This window comes from Cyclopterus lumpus, chromosome 14, assembly GCF_009769545.1.
Source record: "Cyclopterus lumpus isolate fCycLum1 chromosome 14, fCycLum1.pri, whole genome shotgun sequence".
In the NCBI taxonomy this organism is placed as follows: Eukaryota; Metazoa; Chordata; class Actinopteri; order Perciformes; family Cyclopteridae; genus Cyclopterus; species Cyclopterus lumpus.
This window is the reverse complement of record NC_046979.1, coordinates 18,136,616-18,163,838: the sequence shown is the minus strand read 5'-3', so window position 1 is coordinate 18,163,838 and position 27,223 is coordinate 18,136,616. Positions and strand designations below refer to the sequence as shown.

General features: G+C 44.4%; 1 protein-coding gene across 6 annotated transcripts in view; it reads left to right on the top strand.

Annotated features, from left to right (window-relative positions):
* The window catches only part of ncor1 (nuclear receptor corepressor 1), a 48,165-nt gene that overhangs the window by 18,462 nt on the left and 2,480 nt on the right, over positions 1–27,223 (top strand). Inside the window, exons 1-32 of one of the 6 annotated variants that reach the window (XM_034549714.1) lie at positions 156–475; positions 6,004–6,134; positions 6,900–7,195; positions 9,640–9,705; positions 12,103–12,239; positions 12,329–12,428; positions 13,964–14,396; positions 14,501–14,624; positions 14,737–14,914; positions 15,568–15,735; positions 17,585–17,751; positions 18,468–18,585; positions 19,243–19,328; positions 19,434–19,602; positions 19,700–19,825; positions 19,918–20,001; positions 20,105–20,355; positions 20,567–20,873; positions 21,170–21,409; positions 21,628–21,825; positions 22,225–22,374; positions 22,826–23,038; positions 23,296–23,422; positions 23,568–24,217; positions 24,415–24,531; positions 24,882–25,030; positions 25,146–25,363; positions 25,461–25,604; positions 26,148–26,293; positions 26,550–26,603; positions 26,689–26,883; positions 26,983–27,159. In XM_034549714.1, the coding sequence (XP_034405605.1) occupies positions 464–475; positions 6,004–6,134; positions 6,900–7,195; positions 9,640–9,705; positions 12,103–12,239; positions 12,329–12,428; positions 13,964–14,396; positions 14,501–14,624; positions 14,737–14,914; positions 15,568–15,735; positions 17,585–17,751; positions 18,468–18,585; positions 19,243–19,328; positions 19,434–19,602; positions 19,700–19,825; positions 19,918–20,001; positions 20,105–20,355; positions 20,567–20,873; positions 21,170–21,409; positions 21,628–21,825; positions 22,225–22,374; positions 22,826–23,038; positions 23,296–23,422; positions 23,568–24,217; positions 24,415–24,531; positions 24,882–25,030; positions 25,146–25,363; positions 25,461–25,604; positions 26,148–26,293; positions 26,550–26,603; positions 26,689–26,883; positions 26,983–27,159 (5,731 nt within the window). In that variant the 5' untranslated portion in view covers positions 156–463. Of the gene's footprint in view, positions 1–155; positions 476–6,003; positions 6,135–6,899; positions 7,196–9,639; positions 9,706–12,102; positions 12,240–12,328; positions 12,429–13,963; positions 14,397–14,500; positions 14,625–14,736; positions 14,915–15,567; positions 15,736–17,584; positions 17,752–18,467; positions 18,586–19,242; positions 19,329–19,433; positions 19,603–19,699; positions 19,826–19,917; positions 20,002–20,104; positions 20,356–20,566; positions 20,874–21,169; positions 21,410–21,627; positions 21,826–22,224; positions 22,375–22,825; positions 23,039–23,295; positions 23,423–23,567; positions 24,218–24,414; positions 24,574–24,881; positions 25,031–25,145; positions 25,364–25,460; positions 25,605–26,147; positions 26,294–26,549; positions 26,604–26,688; positions 26,884–26,982; positions 27,160–27,223 lie in introns of those variants that run through there. The other 5 variants (XM_034549713.1, XM_034549709.1, XM_034549708.1 and 2 more) reach the window with 5 other exon arrangements.

The window sequence follows — 27,223 nt, the reverse complement described above, 5'->3', positions numbered from 1 at the left end:
TGTGTGTATGCGCGCGCTATTGTTTTTTTTTCTTTTCTCCGGCTTTCCATTTCCTCTTTCTTCTCTTGAGAGCGAGAGCGAGATAGTCACCCCTCTCTAATAGAGCGGAGTTGGTACAGCCCGGCCATCTGACAGGCCCAAAAACTCTCTGTGCTGCTGCGAGTGCCAATCAAAGAGGAGTGCTCGGCAGGGATTACCTTGAGTGACCCTGCATAGATTAGTGCGTGCATGTGAGATGGACAATTCTTTGGGCGGCTTAAGCGGCCTGATGACACGCTTTCCCGGAATATGTGTGGCGGTGCCGTGGCCCGGCAGCCCTTCTAAGGAGCTCTGCTATGGTGCTGTCCTGCCCCTCGACTGCTACCGTTACAGCCGCTATGGAAGTACTGGAGGGTAAACTCACATTTACAACACCAGTAAGCTGTGGCTCGCAGCGCAGCAAAGGGGGTTTTATGACCAGCAAATGAGCTTGCAGGTATGTCTCTAGCTTTGAAACCACAGTGTTTTGCTCTTTAGCCGATTCCACACTCCGTTTGTTTCCCCTTGTTCCGGATCGTCTTGCTTCTTATTCTTTTCTTTTTTTTATTTTTTATTCTCCTGTGTCGTATTTTCTGTTGCTCTGTTGCTCCGTTGCAGTTCACTTCTTAAACTACATATTTACTTGAGGCTCGTGGGCAGTCAAACGCAGTTATTTTAGGGTAGTTTTTCCGAGAACACGTGGAGACTTAATTAAACTAAAACACGTACACATGCAGACCACATTAAAAACTATGTGGTCTGCGTGTGTACGTGTTTATGCTATGTGGAAGGGACTTCTGAGAGAAGAACATGTATGTACAATTTTTAATATATGTTATAGTGCAAATTGGCGCTGGTAGCGTCATAAAATTCCTTGAGAAAATGCTTCAAACAGGGAAGTATGCCCCCCCCCTCCATGTCAGCTGAGTCTATATAACTGCACAATCTTCTCACTCGCTTGTGATCACACACAAATGACAACAGTCATCTCCCATTATATACTCTTGTGGAAACCTACACAGGCTACACCCCCCCACTGTGTTAGCTAAGCTACCACTTGATTGGTGAAGTTGCACCATGACTACCTGGTCACATCTGAGGGTTTTCTCGCTCAAATTGCTCTGGTACAAACAAAAGAAAATGGCATCAAATCGCTGATTTGTCTATTAAAAAAAAAAAAAGTTTTCCTCGGTGAGGGAACATTTTCAACAATTGTTTGTTTGTGCAGCTTTGGTTTTACTACTGTTTATATGCAGGTCTATTTCGGACAGAGGTGGCCAAACTGTTACGCTTATGGGCCAAATACTGAAAAATCTAAGGAGCCACTGAAAACGACGCATTTACTATTGTTTGGCCAACCAGTTACACAGCAAGAAAACCGGTGTTTCCATACCAGAAAGCTTTTAAATGTATCATGAATTTTCCAACAAAGTAATTACACTACTAAACATTTTAATGTGTGACATTGCAGTCATTTATTGATGCCCACATATTACAAACAGTATTTCTGTATCTGTTGACCTTATATTTTATTTTAAATTGAAGTGCCTATGTGAAATGTTTTGATGTAGAAAATAAGTCAAGTTAAAACAGACAGAAATTGCCAAATATCCATATTTGTTTTTCTTCAATGTCCAAGTGCCCTCTTAACGGTTTAGAATGTAAATGTATGACATACATCTTATTTTAATATTTAACAAACAGAATAAGGTAGAAATGGTAAAAATCTGCCAAGAGGTTCAGATAATAAAATGTAGTCGACATCTAGTGTGTATTCTAGGATGTGCAATGTCCATACAGAGCAGTTCATTGGAAATATGTTCAAGCCATATGCAAATAATAATAATTTTAATATTTACTGTGGGCCATGTAAAATCAGGCAGCGGGCCGTAGTTTGGCCACCTGAGATATAGGACAAGCTGCAGTTCAGTGTGGCATTTTATTTCCTTATTTAATTGGTATTACATGTTATATGTAACTTGATGCTGTAACTTTCACATTTACTTAAGTGACGTCCCAGGCCTTCATTATGAAAACAAAATAGTTTTTTATTCCATTCTGTTTGGCAGTTTACACAGCGTAAAGTTGCAGTGATGTGGTAGTTGTCGTAGAGCACTGGTTCACCACAATGCCCTTTTATCATATTTTAGAGAAGTGGTTGTTAAAAACATTGTCACATTATGGAGGCACGAATTACAGCTTCCATTGCAATGCTGCAAAATAAATAAAAAATCCAGTTTTACTACACGTATCCCTTCAATTTGATCTGATGTTCAACAAAACCCTGCGCTACAGGCCATGTGTAGCTGTTGAACTTGCTAACGCAACACATTCATCAGAGGATCAAAAGTCCAGAGGATGTTTGTGGTAAAATGCCAAAATGCAAGATTAATGGAACATCAGCATTTATCAAGAAAGGTGTGAGAAATGTGCAGTCGTCAGTGCAACCTTTTAGTAGTTGTACTCAATTTAGCCGATAGTGTTTTGAAACTGTAAAATGTTTCATTCATGACGATGTTCCTGAGGTAATATTATTGTTCTGGTTGGCAAAGTAGAGCTTATAGAAGAAAGTAGACTAATATCTTCTCTTGGAAACGTAATGTAGTCATCTTCTGGTTGGCTATTGTTTTTAAATATAATTTTTTTTTTAACATTATGGCCAGTATGCTCAGTGTATCACGCAGTCAAGTAGATTTCTGTGGTTTGTAACACCGACGTTGAGCAGTTTTTCCCTCACAGAGCTCCCAGTAACCAGGGTAACTGTGGCAAATTCTTGGAAAAAATGTACTGTCAAAATAAAAGGTAAGAATTATCGTCCACGATTGCTTGAGAGTTCAGTCAGTTCGATGGTGCAATTTATCCAAAAAAAGGTTGAATGCTGCTGTTAAATGTATTTGTTTATACTTACTTCCTGTTCTTTTCATTCCGTTACAAAAATAGTTTTTGTAGTTGTAGTCGGATGAAGGCAATTTCTGTAATTAATTGCTATGATGGAGGTGATTCATAGTAATAATTTAGTAGATTCTTAATTTCCTATTCTTGCAGTGAAATCGCCCGAAGCAAGAGTGAGAGATTCCTCTGGTGGCCTAAGTTGTGTGGTAGGAAAGGGAAGATTGACTTGTGGCTCTGTCATTTCCTAAATCAAACAGCACTTGTGAATCAGCAAAAGAGGGGAGAAATTAAAATATTCAAGCCAGGTCAGGAAAGAGCTTCATTTAAAAACAGCGAAAGAACCACAGAACCACAGGGCCTCATTGACTTTTGGAGAACATCTGTGTAGAGGCTCTTTCTAAGCAGTGTGGGAGAAGAGGCAGGAATGCCATGGCTCTCTGACCACCTCCAAAGCAAACACGAGCGCTCCCGGGCCCAACCAGCACAGCGGCTCACTGAAAGACATGTACGGGAGAGGATAGCTGATCTAAAACAGACTGGTCCACCCTGCAAGTCCCTGAAATTGTCGACTGCCAAAAAACATGCTTTGCAGACTACTGGAGGCAGGAAATGAGTCAAGAGTTCAAGTCCCAGTCCAAGTTTAACATGGCCACTGCATACATCAAGCTGCAATCTGAGCTCTGAATCAGCAGGTTTTCTCTTAAAGTGTTTCACATTGGAGCTGCATCATTATGCGGCACCGTAGAACCAGCACCCCAAAAGTTACTGTAAATATTCCCATGCTATTTTAGCATGCGGCATTCTAAATATGGGGGAACACACTTTTGAAATACTGTAGAAAGCACACTAAGCTTATCTAATAAATCTGATCTGCAGCAAAAAGTAAATGCAAAAGTAGCTCGTCAGCAGCAATCTTGACAAATAAATAGGCGATGACCTCAACTGAGAATCACATTTTCCTGTTACGTCTCCAATTGGTTCAAAGCACATAAAAGGAATGGCTGTGAACAGAACCGTATATGTGGGGTAAACCTGTGGGAGCACCACATGCGGTTTTCTTTCCATTACTGTAGATTTTACTTTTGCTGGTCATGTAGCTCCACTCTGGCGGGCACAATTCATGTGATTATTAGCGGTCTTTGGTTTGAGCTGGCAACAGCCACACACAAAAAATAACTTTATTTCAATCGTCACACACGTAGTATACATATACCTCTGTAATTTACTCTTCCTAAGCATTTAAGGATTAGTACTAAGCCCTAAAGAGCACTGGCCCTAACCGTTTTTTTGTGGAATTGCCAAGCACTTCTTTCTCACACTTTACAGTGACATGGCAGGCAGACTCCACGTGTGCAGAAGCACAGCATTGTAAAATAGACAGGTGGCCATAACCCTGTTCTTTTTCTTCTTCACTTGAACCCCCAGTCTTCCCTCGCTCTGCCTCTGTCCATATCTTTTGCCTTTACCATTGAGTGGAGCACATTCCTTGGCCCCATCTGGTACCAGCATGGGATGTTTGGCTTGGCATAGCCAGACTTGTTCCAGCACAGCGCTCTCATGGAAGAGGCAGGAGGAAGCATTCTGTGGTTACCGCGCCAGCACTGATGATAAAGAATGTTGCTCTGTCCTCAATCTGTTTTTAAAATTCACTTTTCAATGATGTTCTCGCTGGCCATTTTCATTTGGAACACTTTGTTGATCTTCTTTTCTACACGAGACACCTTTTAATAAAAAAAAAAGAGTCATGGTCAAGCCCTTATCTCTCTTTTGAGGGATCTACTCAGACTTTGGCCCTGGCATTAACATGGAGCCACAACATGCGGGTTAGAATGCACCCAGGACACATTGAGGTCTGATGGCACAGACCACAGTGGTCATGTGGCCACATTCCTTTAGCCGTGTATACTCTAACGTTTCCTAGTTAACGTGTGTTGGTGTCAGACACGCACACACACACTCACACACTAATATGTAAATGAGCATATATATGACACTTCTGCTACTGGGAACAGTAATTGCAAAGAAATGACATTGATATTATTTGGGAACTGGAGATGACTAACAAGAGCTACCGGGGAAAGCAAAACGTCCTGTTCACGGTTTGGTTGCGCAACGGTTGAAGCAATTTCTTTGTGCCGCCATGATCAAGCCTTCATTTTCCCAGGAGATTGTACCCAGTGGGAGACAGAACAGCATAGTGAAAGCCAGGTTTATACTGTATAACCTGACCAGCCAGATAGTTTGTCACGCTGAGCCATCATTAGAAAAAGGGCCGTCTCTTGCAGAAATCACTTGCTGGGTGATTGGATGAACCATCCGTCAATCAAACTCTTACAGATGGGGTCGAGAGAGCAAAAACGGGTTCTCTGCGCGTCTTTAATGAAGAAACATACTGATAACTGGTGCAATGGTTACAATGGTGTGTCCTCTATGTTTCTGCCGATGCTGGACAATGTGAAGATCATCAACATACGGCAGAGCCTTAAACGTATCTGTACCGAGTGTATGACTCAGATTTTCTTGTAACTTCAGTCCTTAGTTTTGCCTTTTAGTTATATTTGGCGTATTACGTTATCATTCAGTATTATTATATTAGTTTGGAGGAAATTGTGCGGCTTGAAAGCAGTGAGTCGGCATACGTTTCTGCTATTTACCTGACTCGGCCTGTCTGCTAATCAAACTTGATATTTAAGCACACTCCTCGTGCTCATCTTCTGTTGTGCAGTTGTCGATGGTCCACCGGGCTCACAGGGCCAATGCAGGCACTGCTATACCGTTTGAAGTTGCTGCTGCTTGCAGAAAAACTGGACCAGGAAGTGTGTACAAATGTCAAGTTTCCAACCGGTGGAAGATGCATAAATATGGTCCTTTTTTTTTAGAAAAAGTGAATGCTTCTAGTCGTTTGAATTAACATTTTAATGTATAACAGGCCGGGTTTTACATCTCGTCATATCTTTTAAGGACTGAAAAGTGTTCTCTGCTTTGTTTTTTTAATGTCCCCCCCCCAGCATCCTAAATCACTTTTAGTAATCTACACATTTCTTTTGTTTCAAGGAAAAACTTCTAAATATTTCTCCTGTGTTTTGTCTCTAGCAAATAACTCGTCCCTCACAAGAAGACAAGTCAGACGAAAAAATCGAAGAGGAAAAAACTGAGAAATCCGAGAAAAAAGAGGACGAGGAAAAGAAGGACGAGGAAGAGAAAGATGATAAGGAGGATTCTAGGTGAGGATGTGGATAGTTTTCCTTTTGTCACTATAGTCCATTTGGCCCTGCAGTTAAAGCTCCCCTCCATGTGGTGTCTGACTTGGTTCCATACACTGTGATCATTTTGGGAATGGTTTATTAAAAGGGGAATGCATTTCAGGATGTGCAGTCAGTTAATTATTCGAGTCATTGTATGTTTATTTAACATAACCCTCGATGGTCCAACAACCCTGTACGGTTACAGTTGTGTATATCAACTATATTCCCCCAGCCTATAAATAAGAGACACAACTGTAGCTTGTGCTGTTTGTAAAGCAATCCTTCCTGGACCTATGAATAGGGACGAGCTCGAGGGGGAAGATTCACAAAGCTGGCTTCACATTCAACTATAATGGATCACAACGTCAATTTTATGATATTGCAAGATTCAATCAGTCACCAATTATAACTGGGGGGAAAAAAATAATGGGACTTTGATCATTTATTTAATGAGCTTTGTCAGCCCTGGGTGGAGTGATACTTGTCTGACTTGAAAGGTATAGCAGTGTCTGTTTTGGCACGTGGCCAACAGACTACACAACTCGCTGACTTGTGTATAAGTTGGTCTGGCTTGGCTACAGAAGATTTCTAATTGCCTTTCTTGTGTTTTCAATCATAAAGGAAAAGAACAGATTACCTAAAGGGCCTGTTATTGCCGAGTCAAAAGGGAATAGATATTTGCCGTACCAACAGTCTCTAAAGCTGTGTGTGTTTTTTTTTTTTTTTCCCCGTTCAAAACCACAGGGACATTGGCAAGGACAAAGACAAGTGTGACGGTGGGGAGGACGAGGACGGAAAGGAGCAAAACACGCCGCGTGGCAGGAAGACTGCCAACAGCCAGGGCCGACGTAAGGGAAGGATCACCACACGCTCCATGGCCAATGAGGCTGCATCTGTGGCTGCTGAGGAGGCTCCTCCCACTGCCCCTGAGCCTACCTTGCCAGATCCTCCGCAGCTCCCTAAATCTGATCCAATGCTAAAGTCCATGAAGGAGCCTGCAAAGCCCCAGACTCCAGTAGCTTCCATGGACGCTAATAAAGGTGAATCGTCTTGGCGATCCTCTCTCGAGGTTGTTGAAAAGTTTTTCCTAGAAAACGGCTACACACTTAATGACACAGAACTGAGGGAAATGAAGTTCACTAAACATAAATATATGAATGTTAATATAATGCTTTCACTCTATTTTTTTTCAATAGGCACTGAATGTTTTCTAGTGTCACTTGAGTTTTTCCCAATTTGGGAGTCACTAACCAAATGCAAATACACGAGAGTATTGCACGAACCTATACAAATAAGACCAGAAAAAACATGCAATTCCCAAAGTTCCCTCGAAGGGTGAAATGCACCTCGAACTGTGCTGCCAAGCAAATAGTGTCCGGTGCCCCTGTGCATGTATTGAATGGTAATATGCACACATTTGGCCAATTTCATTGCAAATGAGCCTCGTTGCAAAAACAGTTCAGCACTAATAGCATCACATAGTTTCAGTGGAACTATTGCAGCGTGTTCAGAGAGTTGATGGATACTGAAGTGCATTTATACTGGGATATTAAATCTCAAATATGGTTTAAATTCCTTGCCTGAAGTTTTGAGGAATGCCTCTGCCCCTCGTTGGTTAGGGCCTGTGGCTGAAAATCATTTTCTTTTTCTCTCTTTGCCACTTTTGTTGTTGTGATCTTATCACAAAGGCAACTTGTATACTTTACCACATGCATCATTGCAATCGGACGCAAAAAAAGGCATATTGCTCAGCTGCAAAACGTTATGTTGGCATGTTTGCGTTCTAATGTCATTAGCGCACTGTCCAGATAAATAATAATATAAACATACTAAATAAGCATTCAGTGTTGTATTTAAATTAGAATATAGTGGATTTTAGCATTTGCCATTTATTGACTTAATAAAACATGCCAAAAAGCATGCAGCAGCTCATGCAATCAACATTCTCCATGCTCTGGCATCTCGTATGTCTGAGTGTGGAGAATTGAATAGTAACCCGCCACAGAAGAACAAGCTTTAGAGAGTTTATCAGAGTTTCTCCCTCTTAATGCCGTTTACAGCCTAGATGTGAACGTTGGGTTTCAGGCACTCAGTCTGATTCTGTCCTGCGCGTGCGTCACTTCACTCAGGAAGCTTTATATCATCTGTCTATCACCATGACAATGTGCTGCTCTGGTTGAGCTGTTGTCATGGTTCTCAGTCACGCGTTTGCACTCTTCCGCCCTTCGGAAGTCTGTCACTGAGACGATGCTAGCTCAGGTTTTCAGGTGTCCAGGTCCCTGTGTGTTAAGCTTGTTGTGGCGGGAATCTGCATCATTAATTCATTGTATTGTAATTGTGCTTTGGTTCTCCACCACCTGCTCCCCCTGCTGTCTGTTGAGCTCCCAACAGTCTGAGCTATGCTAGGTCTGTCTTATAATGTGATTAACTAACCATCTGCAGTGTGTCCGTCCTTAACCCGCTGACCTTTCCTGGCCCATTTCTGGGCGTATCATAGTTTACATAGGACTGAGTCAACCATAATCTCCTTTTAGTGACTGCATTGTGGATTTTGTGTGTCTGTTTGCTTGCTCTGTTGTAACCCCTGCGACTACGGTGCTTCTTGGAAGTAAGTGGGCGAGGTGCTAAAGGGTAGCTGTCAGTCTTGACCAGTTGAAATGGTGCCGTGTGTGTGTACACTGTAGGCAGACACCCCTGTCTGTTGGCACAACCCCGAGATTAATGACCACCCTTAAGGGGCCTAAACTATCATGGGGAGAACATGTACGGAAAAGGAAGTCTATAGTGCAGCAGACATTTGTTTAACTAAGTGTAACAGACTGTGTGGCCGGGGGGACCTTTGGTCTGAACAGTGAGAATTGATCTCCTCATCTTTGAGGTTGGAAGGGGGAAAGGACTCCTGTTGATGTCAAGGGTACGTACATCTGCTGCTATATTAGTCCAAATGTTTACACAGTATCAGTCGGTGCTGTGGAGCAGAGTGGGCTAGAGTTCACTCGGCCCCCACCGCACCCACCGTGCACTTCTGTGAATTTTGTGTGTGTGTGTGGGTGTGGGTGGAACTGTGTGCGATGCGCAGTGTCATAGTAGAAGGGGTGGGAGGGTTTTTGCGCTGGCTGTTCTGTCTATTTGTCTCCATCCAAGGCCATTTCCCAAAGAGGGAGGCAGGGCTCTCAACTCCTTTACTCTCTGGTGCTACATCAGCAGACCAAGGCCCTCCCCTTGTGGATTAGAGAAGAGGAGGGCTTGCTGTGGGGAAGGGGAGAGAGTTAGGGAGGGAAGAATGAGAGTGGGAGAGCGAGCTAAAGAGAGGGAGCAGGTCTCGGCAGCCCCTGAATGTAAACAGATTATTAGATTAGTGGCCATGAGAAGGAGACAGACGAAAGAGGACTGTCCCTCTCGCTCTGTCTGTTTTTCTCTTTCTTTCTGCCAGTGCTGACTAGGCTGTGTCTTTTTTTTTTTTTTTTTTTTCTTTGCGATTTAGCTGGTGCTGGTGAAACTGGAGAAACTTCTCGCTGGACCGAGGAGGAGATGGAGGTCGCCAAAAAAGGTAGTGGTTCAATTTATTTCTTTTCCGCATCATCTCTTCTGTCCTTAGTCTCTTTCTCTGTGTTGCTGTGGCTCCTCTGCTTTTTTTTCTCTCTCTCTCTGTCTCTCTCTGTCTCTCGCTCTCGCTCTCGCTCTCTGTCTCTGTCTCTGTCTCTGTGTGTGTGTGTGTGTGTGATATAATCAGATGTTGCCTGTTTCTTACATGCACACAGGAATGATCACATAGAAGCTGGTGCTTTACTGGAAGCTGCCACTCATGAAGGGTTTTAGGGATTTTATTTCTTTTCTTCTCACTGTACCGCTCCACTGGCTTCTCAGAAGTGATCTATTAAGGCCATCCATCAAGCAATGGAGCGTGACAGTTGCGGCTTCTTCCAAAGATCACTATCTATTATTCACATTTTAAAACTTTGTAAAATGTTTTAAGTTACTCTGCTCTTATACATTCTTCAAAATGTTTGTTGCACACTGCCTGATCTCAGACTGCACCGCTGCAATCATTAGTCAGGTCATATGCCATTCAAGTATGCCCCCTCTTCCCCTTTTTGCTTGGCTTTGTTGGTATAGGCCCTTACTTAGGGTTCCCTGAGTACCAAGACACATAGACTGGGGGAGTACATAAAGGGATTAATGTGGATTAATTAAGACTCTCTTGGAGACTTGCCTCCCTGTTAACAAAAATGCATTGCTGCTGTGATCTCCACAGGCATTCAGCCATTTATGCTAGATGTCTGTGGATTAGTGTACTTTAAAGAGGCCTGCACAATCTCCTCTAATCAGATGACAAAGGATGTCCAGAAATCACTTTTATCCCAAAGCCGCCACAAAAGGCTGGTTGTGCAAGCACATTGAACACAGTTCCCCCCCTTCAGATGTTGTAACCTGTTGATCTGCGTAAGCCTCTGCGACAGTCAAATCAGAGTTTTCACGGCGGAAAGAGGAAGAAATAGAAGACCTTTTGTTGTTGTACTGACTGTAAATTCTCACCTGCAAATTGAAATGTTAAGGGTTGTTTTGTTTTTACTTTAAGCAATTCAGTAATCTAAGAGATCAACGTCCATCTTCCCTTTTGTGTGATCAAAGGTCGTCTTGTCTTATTGAGCTCAGATATTATGGTCAAATACTGGTATTCAAGGAAGTTGGGAGATATTAAGGCTTCAGATGTAGCTGCTTGCTGCAAGCACATTATTTGGACAAAGAAGAGCAGATGTAATACAACAGTTACAGTTAAGAAAGTGTGTAATTCCTCTCTTACAACCTAAACTATAATGTTATGAGCTTCACAGAGGTGGCCTCGGAAGTTATTCCTTATTACATTTAGAATAATTATATTTGTCAAGTATCTACCAAAAATACAGATGAGAACATCTTCTTGGCTCTCTCGAACTTTTTCAAGGATGCAACGGGTAGATTGCCATGTTGCTATGGTAATATATTTTAGTTATTTATGGTACGTTTTATGCTGATCCAGGAGTGGAAAGGAACATGCATCTTGTCGGAGCTGGCAGCACTGAGGGAGTGTGATCGTCTCCACATACTGTCATTTGCCATGCAACAAATGTAACTTATAGGACGCTTGAGCAACCAAGTGTAAATGCATCTCAAGACATTAGGTGAAGGGTGCCACGACGTTTGAGAAATATTTCTCATTGAATGTGTTTTGTGCAGTGCTATGCTATTAAACACCGTGGTGCACCTTTACAGTGTACCTTCTTTGGAGGATCCTGCTGATCATTATGTGCAAGAGCGTTTTATGCTTATTTCTATGGTGGCTAGAGGAAGATGTCATCGAGGTCAAAAGGAGGCTGCATGGACATCATTTTTGCTAGACCGCTTTAGTATGTGCTAAAGCCCCTTTCGGTCTGAGGTTGCTCTAAAGAAGATGAGTCACTCTAAAAGGTTCCAGTGCCCCCATTCCCTCATTTAACTGGAGCAGTAATGGGGGTTTGTGTTTTAGCTCTCTGGTGATTTGTCAAGCTGTCGGTATCATTAGTCTCAGTAGGGCCGGGAGGGAGGGGAGGTCACAGGGGTCACAGGATTTAGAGAGGAGAAGCCTAAATGTCAAAGGTAAATGGCAGTCTTCCAGTTCACTGCAGCTTGCCAGAGTCGTTTCAAAGTTTAGCGAGACCATCAAAGCTGATTGTGTGCACAGCTCGGTGTTAAATCGAGAGACTGTTCTTGAATCCTAGTAATGGCACTATTACCGCATCATTGGAAAGGTATGAGAAATCAGGCCTTTATGGCTTGGCTTTAAACACAGTGAATACAAATACTGTAATTGGTCTAATAGAGCATTAGCTTATGCCACCTGACAATCGCTTCTCATTCATTTGCAGTCTTTAGAGTGTCTCAAGGCTGCAAGTCTTTCCTGCTAAATTGTCTGTTTGTCCTGCACCAGGGCTAGTTGAGCACGGGCGAAACTGGACAGCCATTGCCAAAATGGTGGGAACCAAAAGCGAGGCACAGTGCAAGAATTTCTATTTCAACTACAAGAGACGTCACAACCTGGACAACCTGCTCCAGCAGCATAAGCAGGTAAGCCACTTGATATCTGTTGTGGTTGGTCATTGAACCGTTGTAACCGTAATGCATCAATGCAAAATGCGTCTCTTTCTGTTTCCCAGGACACACGGCGGGCTCGTGCTGATAGGTCTCAAGGTGAAGGTCTAGCCGTGGCGTCACCTGATGATGACGATGATGACGACAACGCAGATGACAGTGAAGGTCAGGGAGATGGATTATAGGAAGCACGTGTTTATCAAACACGCAGATGCACACATGCCAAGGCACATTTTGTTTCAGACTTTTCTACCCATTTGACTGAGGGCAACCCGAGTGAAGGATACAGGGTTAAGTAAAGAGGGTGTCATGTAAGGATTTCATTTGTGTGGATGGCACTTGGTTTGCTCTCTACTGACTAGTTTTAATGAGAGAAAAAAAAAAGGATCAAATGAAAAGAAGCAAGAGGAGGAGAGGTTGAGATAAAAGATATGAACAAATTCTGAGTACATGGGCGCCTGTTGCATAACAATTCTTGGCTTTGAAGACTCAACAAAGGATGCTCTTTGAACACAAAGTACCGGTCCACTTGTTTGATCCAGCAAGCCTGGCTGTCTAACCGCTCCCTGCTCTCCAGAGGTCCTTATCTTTGCTGGCGTTACATAATAAAGGCAGACCCCTAAGAAAAAGATAGCGTGCAACGTATAAAAAAAGATGAATTACTAAATAGTGCTGCTAAAAAAGAAAATCAGCAAAGTAATAGTAGTTTTAAGGCTCAGCAGACTTGTATGTAATTTATTAAACAGCCTCAAGTTCACATGATAGCAGTGGCGACAGCGGGAGGTCACATGGTTTTCTGTCATGTTTATTTGTCTTTGTTCCATGGAAACCCAAACTGCGCTCTCGAGGTCTTAGTGATCAGCAGCCTGTTGATCTCTCATTATGTACATCAGACTAGAGCCGGAGGAGGCATTCGTACAGCGCTGTTCACGTGTTCCTACCAACACTGTAATGTTTGTCGTTTTCTCTGATTTTGGGTTGATGCTCAAAATTCATCTGCAAATTGTTTTTGTATAGACAAACCATCTGCACTGCTATCACCATGGCAACAACTGCAGCGGTAGACAATATGCAAACCAACAGAGGCAGGCAGAGTTTTAATAAGCAAACAGTTGCTATCTTAAGGATGTATGCTGTTCAGACATGGATTCATGTTTTTATCCCTTACAAATTGCAGTTTGTTCAGACTCTTGTTGTCTACGCGTTTGGCATTTAAGATACTTCAACTCAAGTGTAAAAGAACAGACTATTAGATGTATTAGTGTATTTTGAAAGTCTGTTTTCTCGTACTTGGATGTAGCATAGGCAAACTTAAATGGCATGAAGCAAGATCATTAAATTATCAGAGTGGTCATAGATTAGATACAATACGAACTGGCAATTACATGCGTGCCAAACAAAATGAGACTATGGATAAGTTACACATGGCGAATAAAGGAATGTGTGACGTGATAACCTTTTGGATTATTACATGGAACCGGTTCGTCACTTTTGTTTTTTGTGGTCCCTTGGGTTAATCATTAATTCAGTAATTTGTTTCGCAATCCTGATACAATCGGTCTTTTAAGTAAGGCCTTTTCTCAATAATAAATCTCCACAGTCGGTAGATTTGAGTCTTGAAGACATTCAAATTGGCTTTAAATTCTTCAGTTCCATGCATTGTTTTACCTGTACTAATTAATTTTGTAATGCTTCCTCAGGTGCTGACAACAGCTCTGATACAGAGAGTGCTCCCTCCCCTTCGCAGTCTGGCGACTCCAAGAGGGCAGACAGCGCTGCAGGAGATGCTCAATGCTCGGACCAGGACAAAGGTCAGGCCAGTAATGGAAAGGCCCTGGAGCCCTTATACAGAGGACTCTGTGTCAAGGAAGAGAAAAGCCCAGAAAGTGAGACTGGATCTCAGGAGGAAAAGGCCAAGATGGCTTCCTATGCCGGCTCGGTGCATCCCAAAACGGAACCTCAGGACGTGGACATGAAGACCGGAGAGGTTCAGATCAAGATGGAGCCTGACATCAGGGAGAGAGGAGAAAAGGGAGATCATAGCGAGAGGCACAGGGAACTCCACTCAGATAATGACTCCAGCGCCACCTGCAGTGCTGACGAGGATGTGGAAGCAGAGCCTGAAAGACCGAGGTGTGTTTTCATGTTTTGTGTACATAATATGCTTATGGTTTGAGTGGTATGTATGTATGTATATAAAAATTAAATAAAATAAAAAATGCTTTGCGCCTCTGCAGAATGTTCTCCATGGACAAGCCAACATTGCTCAACCCTCCGGGCTCTGTGCTGGTGTCCTCGCCCAAGCAAACTCAACTCAACATCCAGCAGATGCAACAGCGGGCTGCTAGCATCCCACCTATGGTTAGTCACAGCTTCACATTTATCCATTCAGACTGGCACAGGGGCAGGGCATGCATTGGTGCTCTCTGTCCAATGGAACAAAAACACAGTTTCCCTCCTTTTATTTATCTAGGTGCCCGGTCCGTTTGGCCCCAGCGGTGTGCCCATCAGTGGCTTTGCCATGTTGCAACACCAGATCAAAGCGGTGCACGACTCTGCGCACCAGGAGGAGAAGCAGAGGCAGGATCAGGGAGACCTGGAGCGCAGACAGCCCTTCAACACCCGCAGCCCCACCGTAATAGACAGAGATGGTAAGAGAACAGAAACATCCTCATTCTGTCCTCATCGCTCCCTTTTCCTGTTCATCGCTCCGTCAGCCTTGTTGCCGCTAGCTGTGGACTATTTTTAGCTAATGAATTTCGTAGCCCTCATTCGTTTTTGTTCAGATTAATAAATGGCACACGTTTGAGGGTGATCTGGACCGTCGTAATGTGGTTCAGCTGGAGCCAAGACAAAAAATGTTAGCTGTTTTACATTTAATGCAAACTCAGAGGTGAAATCCTCATTGATGCCTTTGGATGAAAAATGGGACTCTGGTGTTTCTCTGACGTTGAATGTTTTGAGCGTGTCAGAATAAGATGCTTGCTGCCTCTGAGCAGTCAGGCATAGGTAAGCCAGTTAGCTTCAGAAGGGAGAGTGGTAAAGTCACTTGGCAGACTACACCGCGGCTTGATTTTTTTTTTGTAAAGCTTTTAGCACCTTTTAGTCAGGATGCTGTGAAGAGAAGAGCAGCTGAGCTTTGACCCAAAGCTATTTATTCTAAAAGTTTCAGCGGGTGTGTGTCCAGTTGGCGGTGTTGGTTGTACAGGGCCGTGCCTTCTAGGTCAGCTCAATACTCACCGTCATTGAGTTCTTGTTTTAATAGCGGTTGTCTTCCCTTTGTCCTTATGCCTGTGTACTGCAGGTAAGCCCTTACCCTACATGCCTTATGACATGAAGCTGGCTCTGGACCAGGAGGTCCACTCTGGTCGGCCAGGCTCTCCCTACAGACTCTCCCCCAGGGAGCTGAGCAAGGCCTTACCCCAGCCTGACCCCAACGCCCCCAATGCCTCCCGCTACAGTGTGCCACCAGGTAAAAGCACACATGTTCACCTCCTCTTTCCTTCCCTCTTTGCCTCTTCCCGTCCCTTGCTATCAACAAACTAGGCTTTCCTGACTCATTGAGTCTCTTGTGTTTGACAATGGAGGAAGCTTTTGCACTCGGTTGGCAATACAATGTTCTGTAGTTTAGGTTGCAGTATACTTTAAGTTTGAGCCCCTCTTATATTTCCCTTTGACTTGGATTGATATCAATATCTTATAGCACAGCCTCTTTTTAGCGATGGTTGAACAAGCTATAGAGGGAATGAGGTGAGAGAGGCGTTGGTGATTTTCTGATTGTTTCGTATTAGTCACTAAATGTTTCGTATTAGTCACTAAAGGTGTGTGACAAAGTATTTGACAACCTGAACGGGCGCACACCCTGCTTAGGAATGTTCGGAACACGGCAAAATAAGAAGAAAGGACAAAATACAGGCAGAGGGCACACTAGTTGGTCATAAATTATGATGGAGAGAATTAATTTTGTATTTGTTTCTACATGTTTTTTTTCTTGCATATTATACTTTCTTTTAAGTGTAGCAGAGGACTGTTGTAGAGCTAATCCTATCATACGTTGGGATTTGGCAGTGTTTTAAAGTGCTTGAGCACTAGAGAAGTCTCTTGTCCAAAGATGTATCTACCCACATTGCGGTCATGTACTGAATGTGTTTAGTCAATGTTCACTGACATGAGAAATATAAGTTCTGTCAAGGAATATTACTATTTTCATATGACAATGCTCCATTATCTGTGTAGCATGTTTTGGTTTGTTTATCAACAACATTTCATTGGTGATTTCATAACGGCAGTAATTATGTCAATACATGAGCCGGATATTGTTGTCTGTTCACTAGTGCACAGAGAAAAGATTAGCATGCTTCTTTCCCCCAAACATTCTGGATTTTAAAAAAGAGGTTGAGGTGGTGTGTGGATAAGCTCCTGTCAATGCTGCCATCATCACCAGCTTTAATTTGTTGTTACCCTAAAAGGATTTCACTTTTCAAGAAGACGAGACAAAGTACCACTTTTGTTTATCAATCACCTCAAGTCATTTATTCCCCATGAATCCTGATCTCATTTTCCATTTATTATGTTGTGAATATCGCCACCAAACTCGGGTGCCTAAATGAAAATGTCCAGAGCTGTAGTTGGTGTGGAAATGACATTTTGACTTTTACTTTAAGTTTAACTACAATAGCTTTCCTTGTTTGCCATTTGGGGTAAATTAGATTGTCCCCGATGGGGAACTGTGGCGTTAATGTTTGACACGCCGTCTCCCTCCAACAAGGACTCATACATTTGTCATGGGGCTGCTTGTTTTTCTCGTCTGTCCCCGTATGAGCCAGCAGGATGATGACGTTGTCCATTCCCACTGAAGGAGCTCTCACACGACCATTTGCCTTTTTTGATTTTGAGGAGTGCAGAGCTTGAGGAGCACTCCCTGCATGGAGGTTACTCCAGGTCTCGTGTTTGTTTGTAATGATCCATTTAGTCTCCTCTGCTTTCCCAGGAGACGGTAAAACAGACAGCAGGCACAGGCCGGGGATACTTTAAGTTGAGGACAGACTAAAAAAACTGAGGTCTTCAGTGCTGACTTATGACCAATATTTTATCATGGAAACTTTGATGGGAAATGGAGCTTAATGGAACCCGTTGGTTGAAGTTGTGGTGTCTGGCAGGCAGAAGCAATTAGTGGGCCGATCTCGATTACTGTGTGAGCAGATATTAGTCGTTTTTGTGTGCAAAAAGTTTGTAATACTTTCCGGTTTAGGTATTTATCTAATCCTCAAATGTTGGCGAGTAAGCATTCATCTCAGATAATTTGTTCACATTCCCAACAGTCCTCCACCCTGCCGCCAACCAGCTGGTCCAGAGTATGCCAGATGGAGTCCGCGTGACGTTCAGCAGACCCAGTCGACCTCCCAACATTCCTTCTCCTCCGCCACTCATTCCAACCACCAAGCCCACGGACAAGCCCTCCTTCATCCAGGGGGGCTCCATCTCTCAGGTAAGACACCAAGGGGATGTGTACGGTTGGACACAGCAATCCTCTTCTTAGGACCCACACCACTGACATTCACACCACAGCAAGGACATAATTCCACAAGGTTCTTTGTCGAGTGTTGTTTTTTTTAACCTTTAGTCCTTTAGTAGTGCTATGGAGCAGTTTTTTACATTTTAATTTTAATGAGTGGGTCTCCGTTTAGTTTTTCGCACGCACACACGCGAGTATACACGTGTGCTCGAGGGGGATGCGATACATGTTCCTGCAAATTCTCCGTGAAATGAAAGGCATACAATACATTTGCTAAAAGTCAAGGATGCACAGTGTGTTTTGATGAGTAACACTGGATGCAATCAACTCCATCGGACACCTTTGTAATCATTAAATTCATACGTGCTTAGAATGAAGTCATTTTATGGAGATGTTTTTCACAACAGACACCGTTACGCACCATACACCCTCCATTGTTACCATTGCTGTAACATTGTAAGGATGCAGTAGTGGAGCAGAGTGTGACCAGACCTCAACCCCGAACCATAACAGCTACATGTTGTTGTTGTGTTGTCTCGCTCGAGACTTTTTGTTAGCTGTTATCATAGAATGTACCTCAGTTTGTAAATGAATAACTACAATATAAAAGAATCTATTGGCATTACTTTTTGTTTACATGAACTCATTGACCTGACCTTAAAATGTGAACTTTGTTTCTGCTTTTCCAGGGAACTCCTGGCACATACCTGCCGTCCCACGCGGTCTATGGGCCAGAGGGCAGTAAGAGCACAGTGGGCTCAATCTCTCTGGGTCTTCCTCGGCAGCAGGATCCTAACAACAAGCCTGGTAGGACACACTGTCTCATTACTAGGCGTAGACTTGCAGCAGCTTTAGACATTAAGTCCCAACCCGGCCCAGTTTAACGAGACCTCTGAGGGATTACTATATTTTGAAGGCCGTAAGGTTTTATCTCAATGTGTCATAACAAGCTTTTATTGAATAATGGATTTTTTTCCAAGCTCAAACATATTAATAATAGATGGCTCATTTCATGGCACACTTAAAATCTCCCGCATGATATCTGGCAGTTGTTGTGATGACTAAAAAGTTCATCCATCCACGCATAAATGGACAGAATAATATTTGTGTGAAGCGGCGTCATTGAGCCTGAACTGCATCTGTTCGGCCATAGTAAAAGGTCACTTGCAACGCTTGCAGAGACTCTAAAACCAGTACATGCTTCACAAACGAGCGCGTTGATGAAGAGCTAGTCTGTTGTGTTATCTACACAAACTCTCTTTGGCAGACCAACTACTGCTGGTTGATGAAAAATGCATCACTTTACCAGGGATGTTGCCAAGACACCCAGTTTGTAATACTGCAAATGCAAGAGCTTTCTTTAGTGGTCCATATTCTCAATCACTTCTGTCACCTATTTTTTGAAAATGAAAATATTTGAGATTGTGTTACTTAAACTCCTGTTTCCCTCTGTTACCTCTTCAGGAGGCGCAGTTTCATCCATACAGGACGGCAGAAGCAACCAAGCAAAGGTGGGCGAGGGGCTGACAATGAGAGGATCTATCACTCAGGTAATAAATGGACGAAATAGATAAGTGACCGTTTTCAGTGGTCCAATATTTAAGATGTGATTCTGCTGTTTTTATGTTATATCTTTGCTCTTCCCTCCAAAACAGGGCACACCGGCCCTGCCCCAGTCCAGCATCGCTGCGGACCTCCTGAAGGGCACCATCACAAAGTTGGCCACAGAGGACCTGAGCAACCCAGACAAGTCGAGGGGAGAGCAGCTATCTAAAGGTCATGTCATCTATGAAGGCAAGAGTGGTCACATACTCTCGTATGATGGTAAGTGCTTTGATGAGTGATACAGACAATAATTATAACTGGTATTTCTCTACCAGGCACACTAAATTCATCTTCTTTTTTTTTTTGTATTCAAAAGCTATCAAGAACCCCAGGGAAAACACCCGTAGCCCCAGAACCGCCCACGAGCTGAAGCGCACTTACGACATGATAGAGGGACCCATGGGCAGGGGACACCCTGGCAGGGAAGGAGCTCCATTTGAGGGTACTTACTGCTTGTGTGTGTATCCACAATGTGTCCTGGTTTATTTGTTCTGGATCAGGAGAGTGATTGTTCTTCTCTTCTTTGTTTCTCAGGGTTGATCAGCAGAGCCTTGCCCAGAGAAGGTCTACATGGAGATCCAAAGGAAAGACAATTGATCACAGGATCTATCATGCAAGGTAGCTCATTGCGAAGCTAGCCACAGTCCCATCAATCAATCTTGGTTACAAGTAGCATCAAATTATGATAAAAGGCTGTAATACTTTTTCAAAATCTTTCCAGGAACACCGAGGACCGCCGCGGAGACCTATGAAGATGCCATGAAATATGGAAAACAGATAAAGCGAGAGAGCCCACCGATCCGCTCCTTCGAAGGGGGCATTGGCAAGGGAAAGCCCTATGAGGGAGTCAATACTATCAAAGAGATGGGACGCTCCATTCACGAAATCCCCAGACAAGATCAGCCTGGCCAGGACCTCTGCAAGACCCCTGACCTGTCAGATAGGAGGGCTATGGAGGGCTCCATGTCTCAGGTAAGGCAATTTGATTTGTGTACGGCAGACCAGCATTTACTACTGCCATTCTTTAGATCTGTTCAGTGAACAAATTACCATGTTAATGGCTTTTATATGGAGGCTGTATTTTACCTTTTGATGAATATGCTAAATGAAGAAATATGCATACTGGAGTAGCCTATGATATTGGGGATGAATTGATGACTAACCTGTTGCTTTCATTTACCAGATTCACCCTCTCAACCAGTCTACTATCAAGCACAACGTCAAGTCCCTAATCACCAGTCCCTCAAAGCTTCCCCACAGCATGCCCCAGCTCGAGGCCATGGAACGTGCCAAATACGAGGAAAGCAAGGCGGTGCGCCACACTGTGGTCAACTCCACCGGCTCTGTCCTGCGCTCCACACACCAGGAGGCTAGCAAATCCCAACTTAGCCCAAGCATGTATGAGGACCCCAACGCTCGCAGGACCCCCGTCAACTACAGCACCAATCCCGGGTCCAGGGGATCACCCATGTTGGGACGTGGACCAGAAGGTACATTAAGTCATTTCATTCACAAACTATGGAAGAAATGTATTACTTGCACAGGGCTCTAAATGCAACAATTATAGAGCTAGACAAAATGTATTGGGGCATTTATCTTGCGAAACCAGGTCATTTTATTTGCTAGAATAAGCATATTCAGAAAAATGAGGGCATTGGGCAAACATTTATTACTGTTTTCCTTTTCTTTTTCTGGGACATATACTTTCAGGAGATGATATTAAGTTGTTGTTTAACCAAGCATTCCCTCATTTGATGAGCCTTGTGTGTTTCTCTCTTCTACAAAGGTGTTATGAGTTCTGTGAAATCTGCCGGTCATGAAAGAAAGAGCGCCATTACCCCGACACAGAGGGACAATGTCCCAGCCAAGTCCCCAGTGTTGGGTGGTGACCCTCACCCTGTAGCCTCTCACAGCCCCTTTGACCCCCACCACCGGCCCGTCGGTCCTGGGGAAGTGTACAGACCCCACCTGCCTCCACACCTCGATCCTGCCATGGCCATGACCCTCCACAGAGGGCTGGATCCTGGTACAGTGTTTCTAGCCTTTTCCATAACTTCAAACGGAGCAATAATAGCCTTGTTTCTGTGTAAATTTACAAAGGCAGCTAAGGCCCTCTAATTCATAGGCAGTACATTGCCAGGATCTTTTTCAGCTATTGACGTCAGCAGTGGCGATCGGTATCTGTGAGCCTTCTGTTCATATGTTTTGTTATGCTTTTTTTTTTCCTCCTGCCGTCTGCTACAGCGTTCATGTTCCCCAGGCAGCCGTCTCCAACAGGCTACCACAACACCTACCAGCTGTACACCATGGAGAACACGCGGCAGACGATCCTCAATGATTATATCACTTCCCAGCAGATGCAAGTCATCCGACCTGACATGGCTCGAGGGTTGTCACCACGGGAACAGCCCGTTGCTCTCCCTTACGCAGCCGGTGCTCGAGGTACGGACCTGCACCAGCTGACCCCCTCTCACCTGCCACAACAGTCGGGAGAGGCCATGGGAGGAAGGGGCTGTAGTATGCAGACTGTGTGCTTGTGAAGTAGTGGCTACCTTTTCCAGACGCCCAGAAGCAAATGACCGTGTCAAATTTAGCTGATTTGCTCTTAGTATTGGGGCTGCAATACTTAATTTATCAATTGGGTACGGTCATCCAAATCTCCATTTCCTGATTGGTTGCCTCTTTCAAGTTGACCACTATTCTGCTCCCTTTGCAGCCCTGTTGCTTACTGATCAGATGAGTGATGGGTTAGAGCTAAATGTATACGGTGTTCATACATTAGGAAATTGATGGATCGGTTCTTGTTGTTCACCGTTGGCCCTTTGCTTCTGTCTGTAAAAGGGATTATTGATCTAGCCCAGATGCCTCCAACTATCCTGTTGCCTCACCCTGGGGGAACAGGTACTCCCACTTTGGAACGCATGGCCTACCTCCCTGGAGCTCAGCCCCCTTTCCCTTCTAGGGCTTTCAACCCAACCTCCATATCGCCAGGTGAGGACTCCCTTTCCCATCCCCACACGTGTTCCCTTATCTACCCTGCCACAATCGCCGTGTTTCCTCACACCTCTGTAGGAGTGCAGCCCTGCACTGGCCTGAGGTGTCAAAGGTCAGTTCTGCTTGTCCAGTGGTGGATCAAGTAGAACCGTAATGCAATCACACTGGGAGGGATTTCAAATGGTCTGACTGTTGCACGGCAATAGAGTGATTTTTCTCTTTTACCTACAGAAATTGTGCTCCCCAATAGATCATTTACAGGGGTTGCACGGTTTATTTGTAAATACGCTAATATTCCTGAGACAGAATATTACCGTGATTATGATAGATTCAGAACATGTTTTGCGAGGCCTTTTGGTTCAGATTGGTAAAGGAAGCCGGATCCATCCTGCTGAGTTTAATGTGTGTTTAAATCTGTGTGCATGATGTCTGTCGTTGTTGTCCGCAGGCCACCAAGCCCACCTTGCTGCTGCAGCTGCTGCCAGTGCAGAGAGGGAGCGGGAGCAGCGTGACCGCGAGCAGCAGGAGAAGGAGAGAGAAAAGGAAAGGGAAAGGGAGCACCGGGAGAGGGAGAGGGATCGGGAACGGGAGCGGGAAATGCGAGAGCGAGAGCGAGAGCGAGAGCGAGAGCGGGAGAGAGCCAATGAATACATCCGCGGAGGTGAGTTGTTTTGTTTCCCTTTTTTTAGAAGTTGTGAAAATCTAAAATTGAAGTCATTACTTTTTGTGAGGCCGCAGAATACGGACGTTTCGGTCTCAGTTTCAGAATCGTTTCAACCACACTGTTATGTATAATGTATACATGGAGTAGCTTAATACCGCCATGATTGTTAAACAGTAACCGCTCTAGGGCACTTTAAAATGTAAACATTTTGAAACCCACTGTTTCAATGTTTCATGGTTGTGTGTGTGCATCAGGTGGACCAGAGCAGCCTGGAAGTCGAGGTTATCTGCACTCCGCTTCTCCCTCGCTGAGGACGCAGGATGTAGTGGTTCAGCAGCGGCCGAGCATCTTCCAGGGCAAGAGTGTCATCACCGCTCTAATGTAAGTCTCAACCTACGTTTAGATGGGCTCACTTGTACTCTTTGTATGTCTGCTCATGTATGCATGAGGGCCTGTGCTCAAGTTATAGGAAATCTTTATTAATTGAATCATTTATGTAATTTAATTTAATTAATTTCCTCTGCAGGCCCCATTCAGCAGCAGTGTCGGCAGCAGCACAGAGTAGCTCACGCTACAGTACTGCAGCTGATGCTCTGGCCGCTCTGGTGGATGCCGCTGCCTCTGCCCCGCAGATGGATGTGGCCAAGGTGAAGGAGAGCAAACACGAACGGGATGACGAAATGTCTTCATCGGCTGTCGTCCGGCGAGCAGCCAGCCTCTCCGAACAGCAGCAGCAGCAACTGCAGCAGCAACAACAGCAACTGCAGCAGCAGCAGCAACAGCAACAACAACAACAACTGCAGCAACAACAACAACTACTACTACAGCAGCAGCAACTACAGCAGCAGCAACTACAGCAGCAGCAGCTACAGCAGCAGCAACAACAACAACAACAACAACAGCAGCAGCAGGAGGCAGAGAGGCGGTCCATGCAGTCCCCATATGGCGCTATGTCTCTGCCAGGGGGAAAACCCCATCCAGCTTACTCTGAGGGCCCTGGCGTTAAGGACAAGGGTCCTCAAACCTCTAAGTCCCGTATTGAGGAGGAGCTTCGGACTCGTGGAAAGACAACTATCACAGCCGCTAACTTCATCGATGTCATCATCACACGGCAGATAGCCTCGGACAAAGACTCACGAGAGCGAGGCTCTCAGAGCTCTGACTCCTCTAGCAGCTGTGAGTGTGTTGGATACATGTAGCTTAGGACATAGCTTATATTATTCAAACAGCTCAAACACTGCTGAGTGGACAAGCACACATAGGAGTTAAACCTTGAATCTAATCTTTTTCTGAAAGAAGAAAATGACCAAAGCTTAAGATTGTTTCCTTTGCTGAGCATTAATAGTAACTCTTTGTCCGTACTTGTCCTGCAGTGTCATCCAGTCGCTACGACAACACCGCTGGAGGAACCATTGAGGTGATAAGCCCTGCTAGTTCCCCAGTCCAGCCACAACAAGACAAACCAGAGGAAGGGCAACAACAGGCAGCAAGTATGAACACACCAACTCCGTTTGAGCATATGATATTTTCGAGTAAGTAGTATAGTGAAAATGTTTAATTTCATTTAAAGATTCTCTGCTTCAGGTCAAAGAGGACATATAACAGATTCAGCTTTGAAGGCTAAATTGAGCTGCTTGGCAATTGGCAAATGGAGTAAATTACTGTGACTGTAATGACTTACCCCACTGACCTTGTCATGTGAGACCTTAGACACCATTCCTCTGCACCAGTCTTGTCACGAGAAGCCAGCTGAAGTTATTCCTGTCTCCTGCAAACAAAGAGAACATTTGTTGTTGACATACAGTGTATTAGCTCTGTCCCTTGTCTCAACCTTCACCAGCTGGCATGCGGGGCTACGACATGAGTCGTTACCGGCCATCAGGGGAGCCACCACAGCCCAGTTCCCAGCAGCCCCCATCCTCCCAGGCTGAGAGCTACTCCCAGGTTACCAAGACTCACCGAGTCATGACCTTGGCAGACCACATTTCGGTAAGAAACGCTGGGAAATCTAAATCAAAGTAATGCGGCACATGCTAGATTTACCATGTTTATCCACCCATCATACAGAACTAACTGGTTTTCATTGTCACTCCCTGTCCTGCAGCATATTATAACCCAGGACTTCGCCCGGAATCAGGACCCTCCTCCAGTCTCCTCTTCATCTTCGGCCACATTCCAGAGCACGGGGCCACCCGTTTCCTCTTCAGGGCGAGCCAAGATGGCCAGTCGCTACAGTCCTGAGAATCAGGTCCAGGCCTCACACCACCAGAGACCCTCCAGCAGAGTTTCCCCAGAGAATGCCCCTGACAAGTCTAGATCCAGGTACTTGGACCAGCCTGTTAACCCTGAAATAGTCAGAGCGAATTAATTTATTAGCCGTCATGTGACAACAATTTGTCTCTCTCTGCTTCCTGTCCAGGCCGGGTAAATCTCCAGAGCGAGGCGGTAGGCAGATGGAGAACTATGAACCCATCTCACCTCCACAGAGCTACCAAGGCATGGACAAACAGGAGGCGATCGGGCCTCCACCCCAGAGGCGAGAGGCTGACAACTCTGAGATCAGGTACGGGAATTCAGAGTTGTCATAATAACCTTTGATGATAATGATGAAGGCCCTTGAAAATAACGTGGTCGTACAAAATTTAAATCATACTTTGGTTTTTCATTTTCACCTCTTTACTACTTCTATGAAACAAATGTAATCATACCCTCTAAACCTGTTTACTCTGCTTGTTTACAAGATATTCATAGTATTCTTATGATGTCTCTTAATGGCTTAGCAGCTTAAATTTGATTCAGAATTAGTTTTGATATTGGTATCAACATTGTAACTTATACAATTCAATGAATTGTTAATTAAGAAAGTAATTAATAACAATAAAATGTAGATGAATTGAAATGTATAAATGTCTGTAATGTTTTTCTACACTTGATCTCCACAATGCTGTTTGCGCCCTGACATTTGATATGAGACTGTAAATCAATTTCTTGTATGGACGCCAGCAGGCAGAACATTCTCAATGGGGTTGAGAGGGCCTTGTGCCAAGAGCTTGTTGCCCCAGTTACCCCTTTGCTATTTGACTTTTTACCCTTTGTCTGGTTCAAGGAATGACTCGCGGTCCCCAGGGAGTGTCAGCTATCTGCCTGCCTTCTTCACCAAGCTGGAGAACACCTCGGCTATGGTGCAATCAAAGAAGCAGGAGATCTTTCGTAAGTTGAACTCCAACTCTGGTGTCGGTGATTCTGATCTTGGTAAGTGGGCCTTCTCTTATTCTCCTCCTTCAAACTAACATGCACGTATCAGACAATGGAACAAACTCTGCTGATGTGTGTGTGCATGCAAGACATTTGTGTGTAATCAACTCATTCCACCTGTTCCATCCAATTTTTCAAGCTCATTAATAAGCATGTGATAACACATGATCAACTGGACTCACTGTATCAAGTTAAACTCCATTTCATGGAAGACATTCAGGTTTCTTTTCAACAGCAAAACATTTTCTTACAGGAAACGCACAACCAGGCACAGAGATTTTCAATTTGCCTGCTGTTACCAGCTCAAGTAAGTAGCGGTTAAACTCGCTCCGAGATTAATACATTAGTCTAGTTGGTGTCTCATTGTATTTTTTATTTGTTGTGGTTTGTAGGCAGCATCAACCCCAGGAATCACTCATTTAGTGACCCGGCCAATAACTTAGGCCTGGAGGACATCATCCGCAAAGCCTTGATGGGCAACTTGGAGGAGAGACCGGAGGAGCACCAGGGAGGGCTCGGTGCCATGAACAACACACCCGGCCAAGGCAGTGACGCCCGCCAGGAGGCCAACCCGTCACCCAGTATGGGTAGGCCCAATTTGCATGTCAGAATGACACATGATCAGATGGGATCTGATGTTTAACACGTTGCTCATATCCACATTCTGCCTGTTGCTGAATCTACAGGGAAGCAGAAGCACAGCAAAGCCAACAGCCGGAAAACCAAGTCCCCTAACCTTGGTCAGGCCTACGCTGGAGGGGAGCGTCCGTCTTCTGTGTCCTCCGTCCACTCGGAGGGAGATTATCACAGACAAGCCCAAGCCCAAGCCCAATGGGGCTGGGACGACCGACCTTCGTCCACAGGTGAGTTGTCCTGCCTCTGCTGTCGATGCCGACAAGAACTGTCTTCTGGAAAAGTCAACCTGGA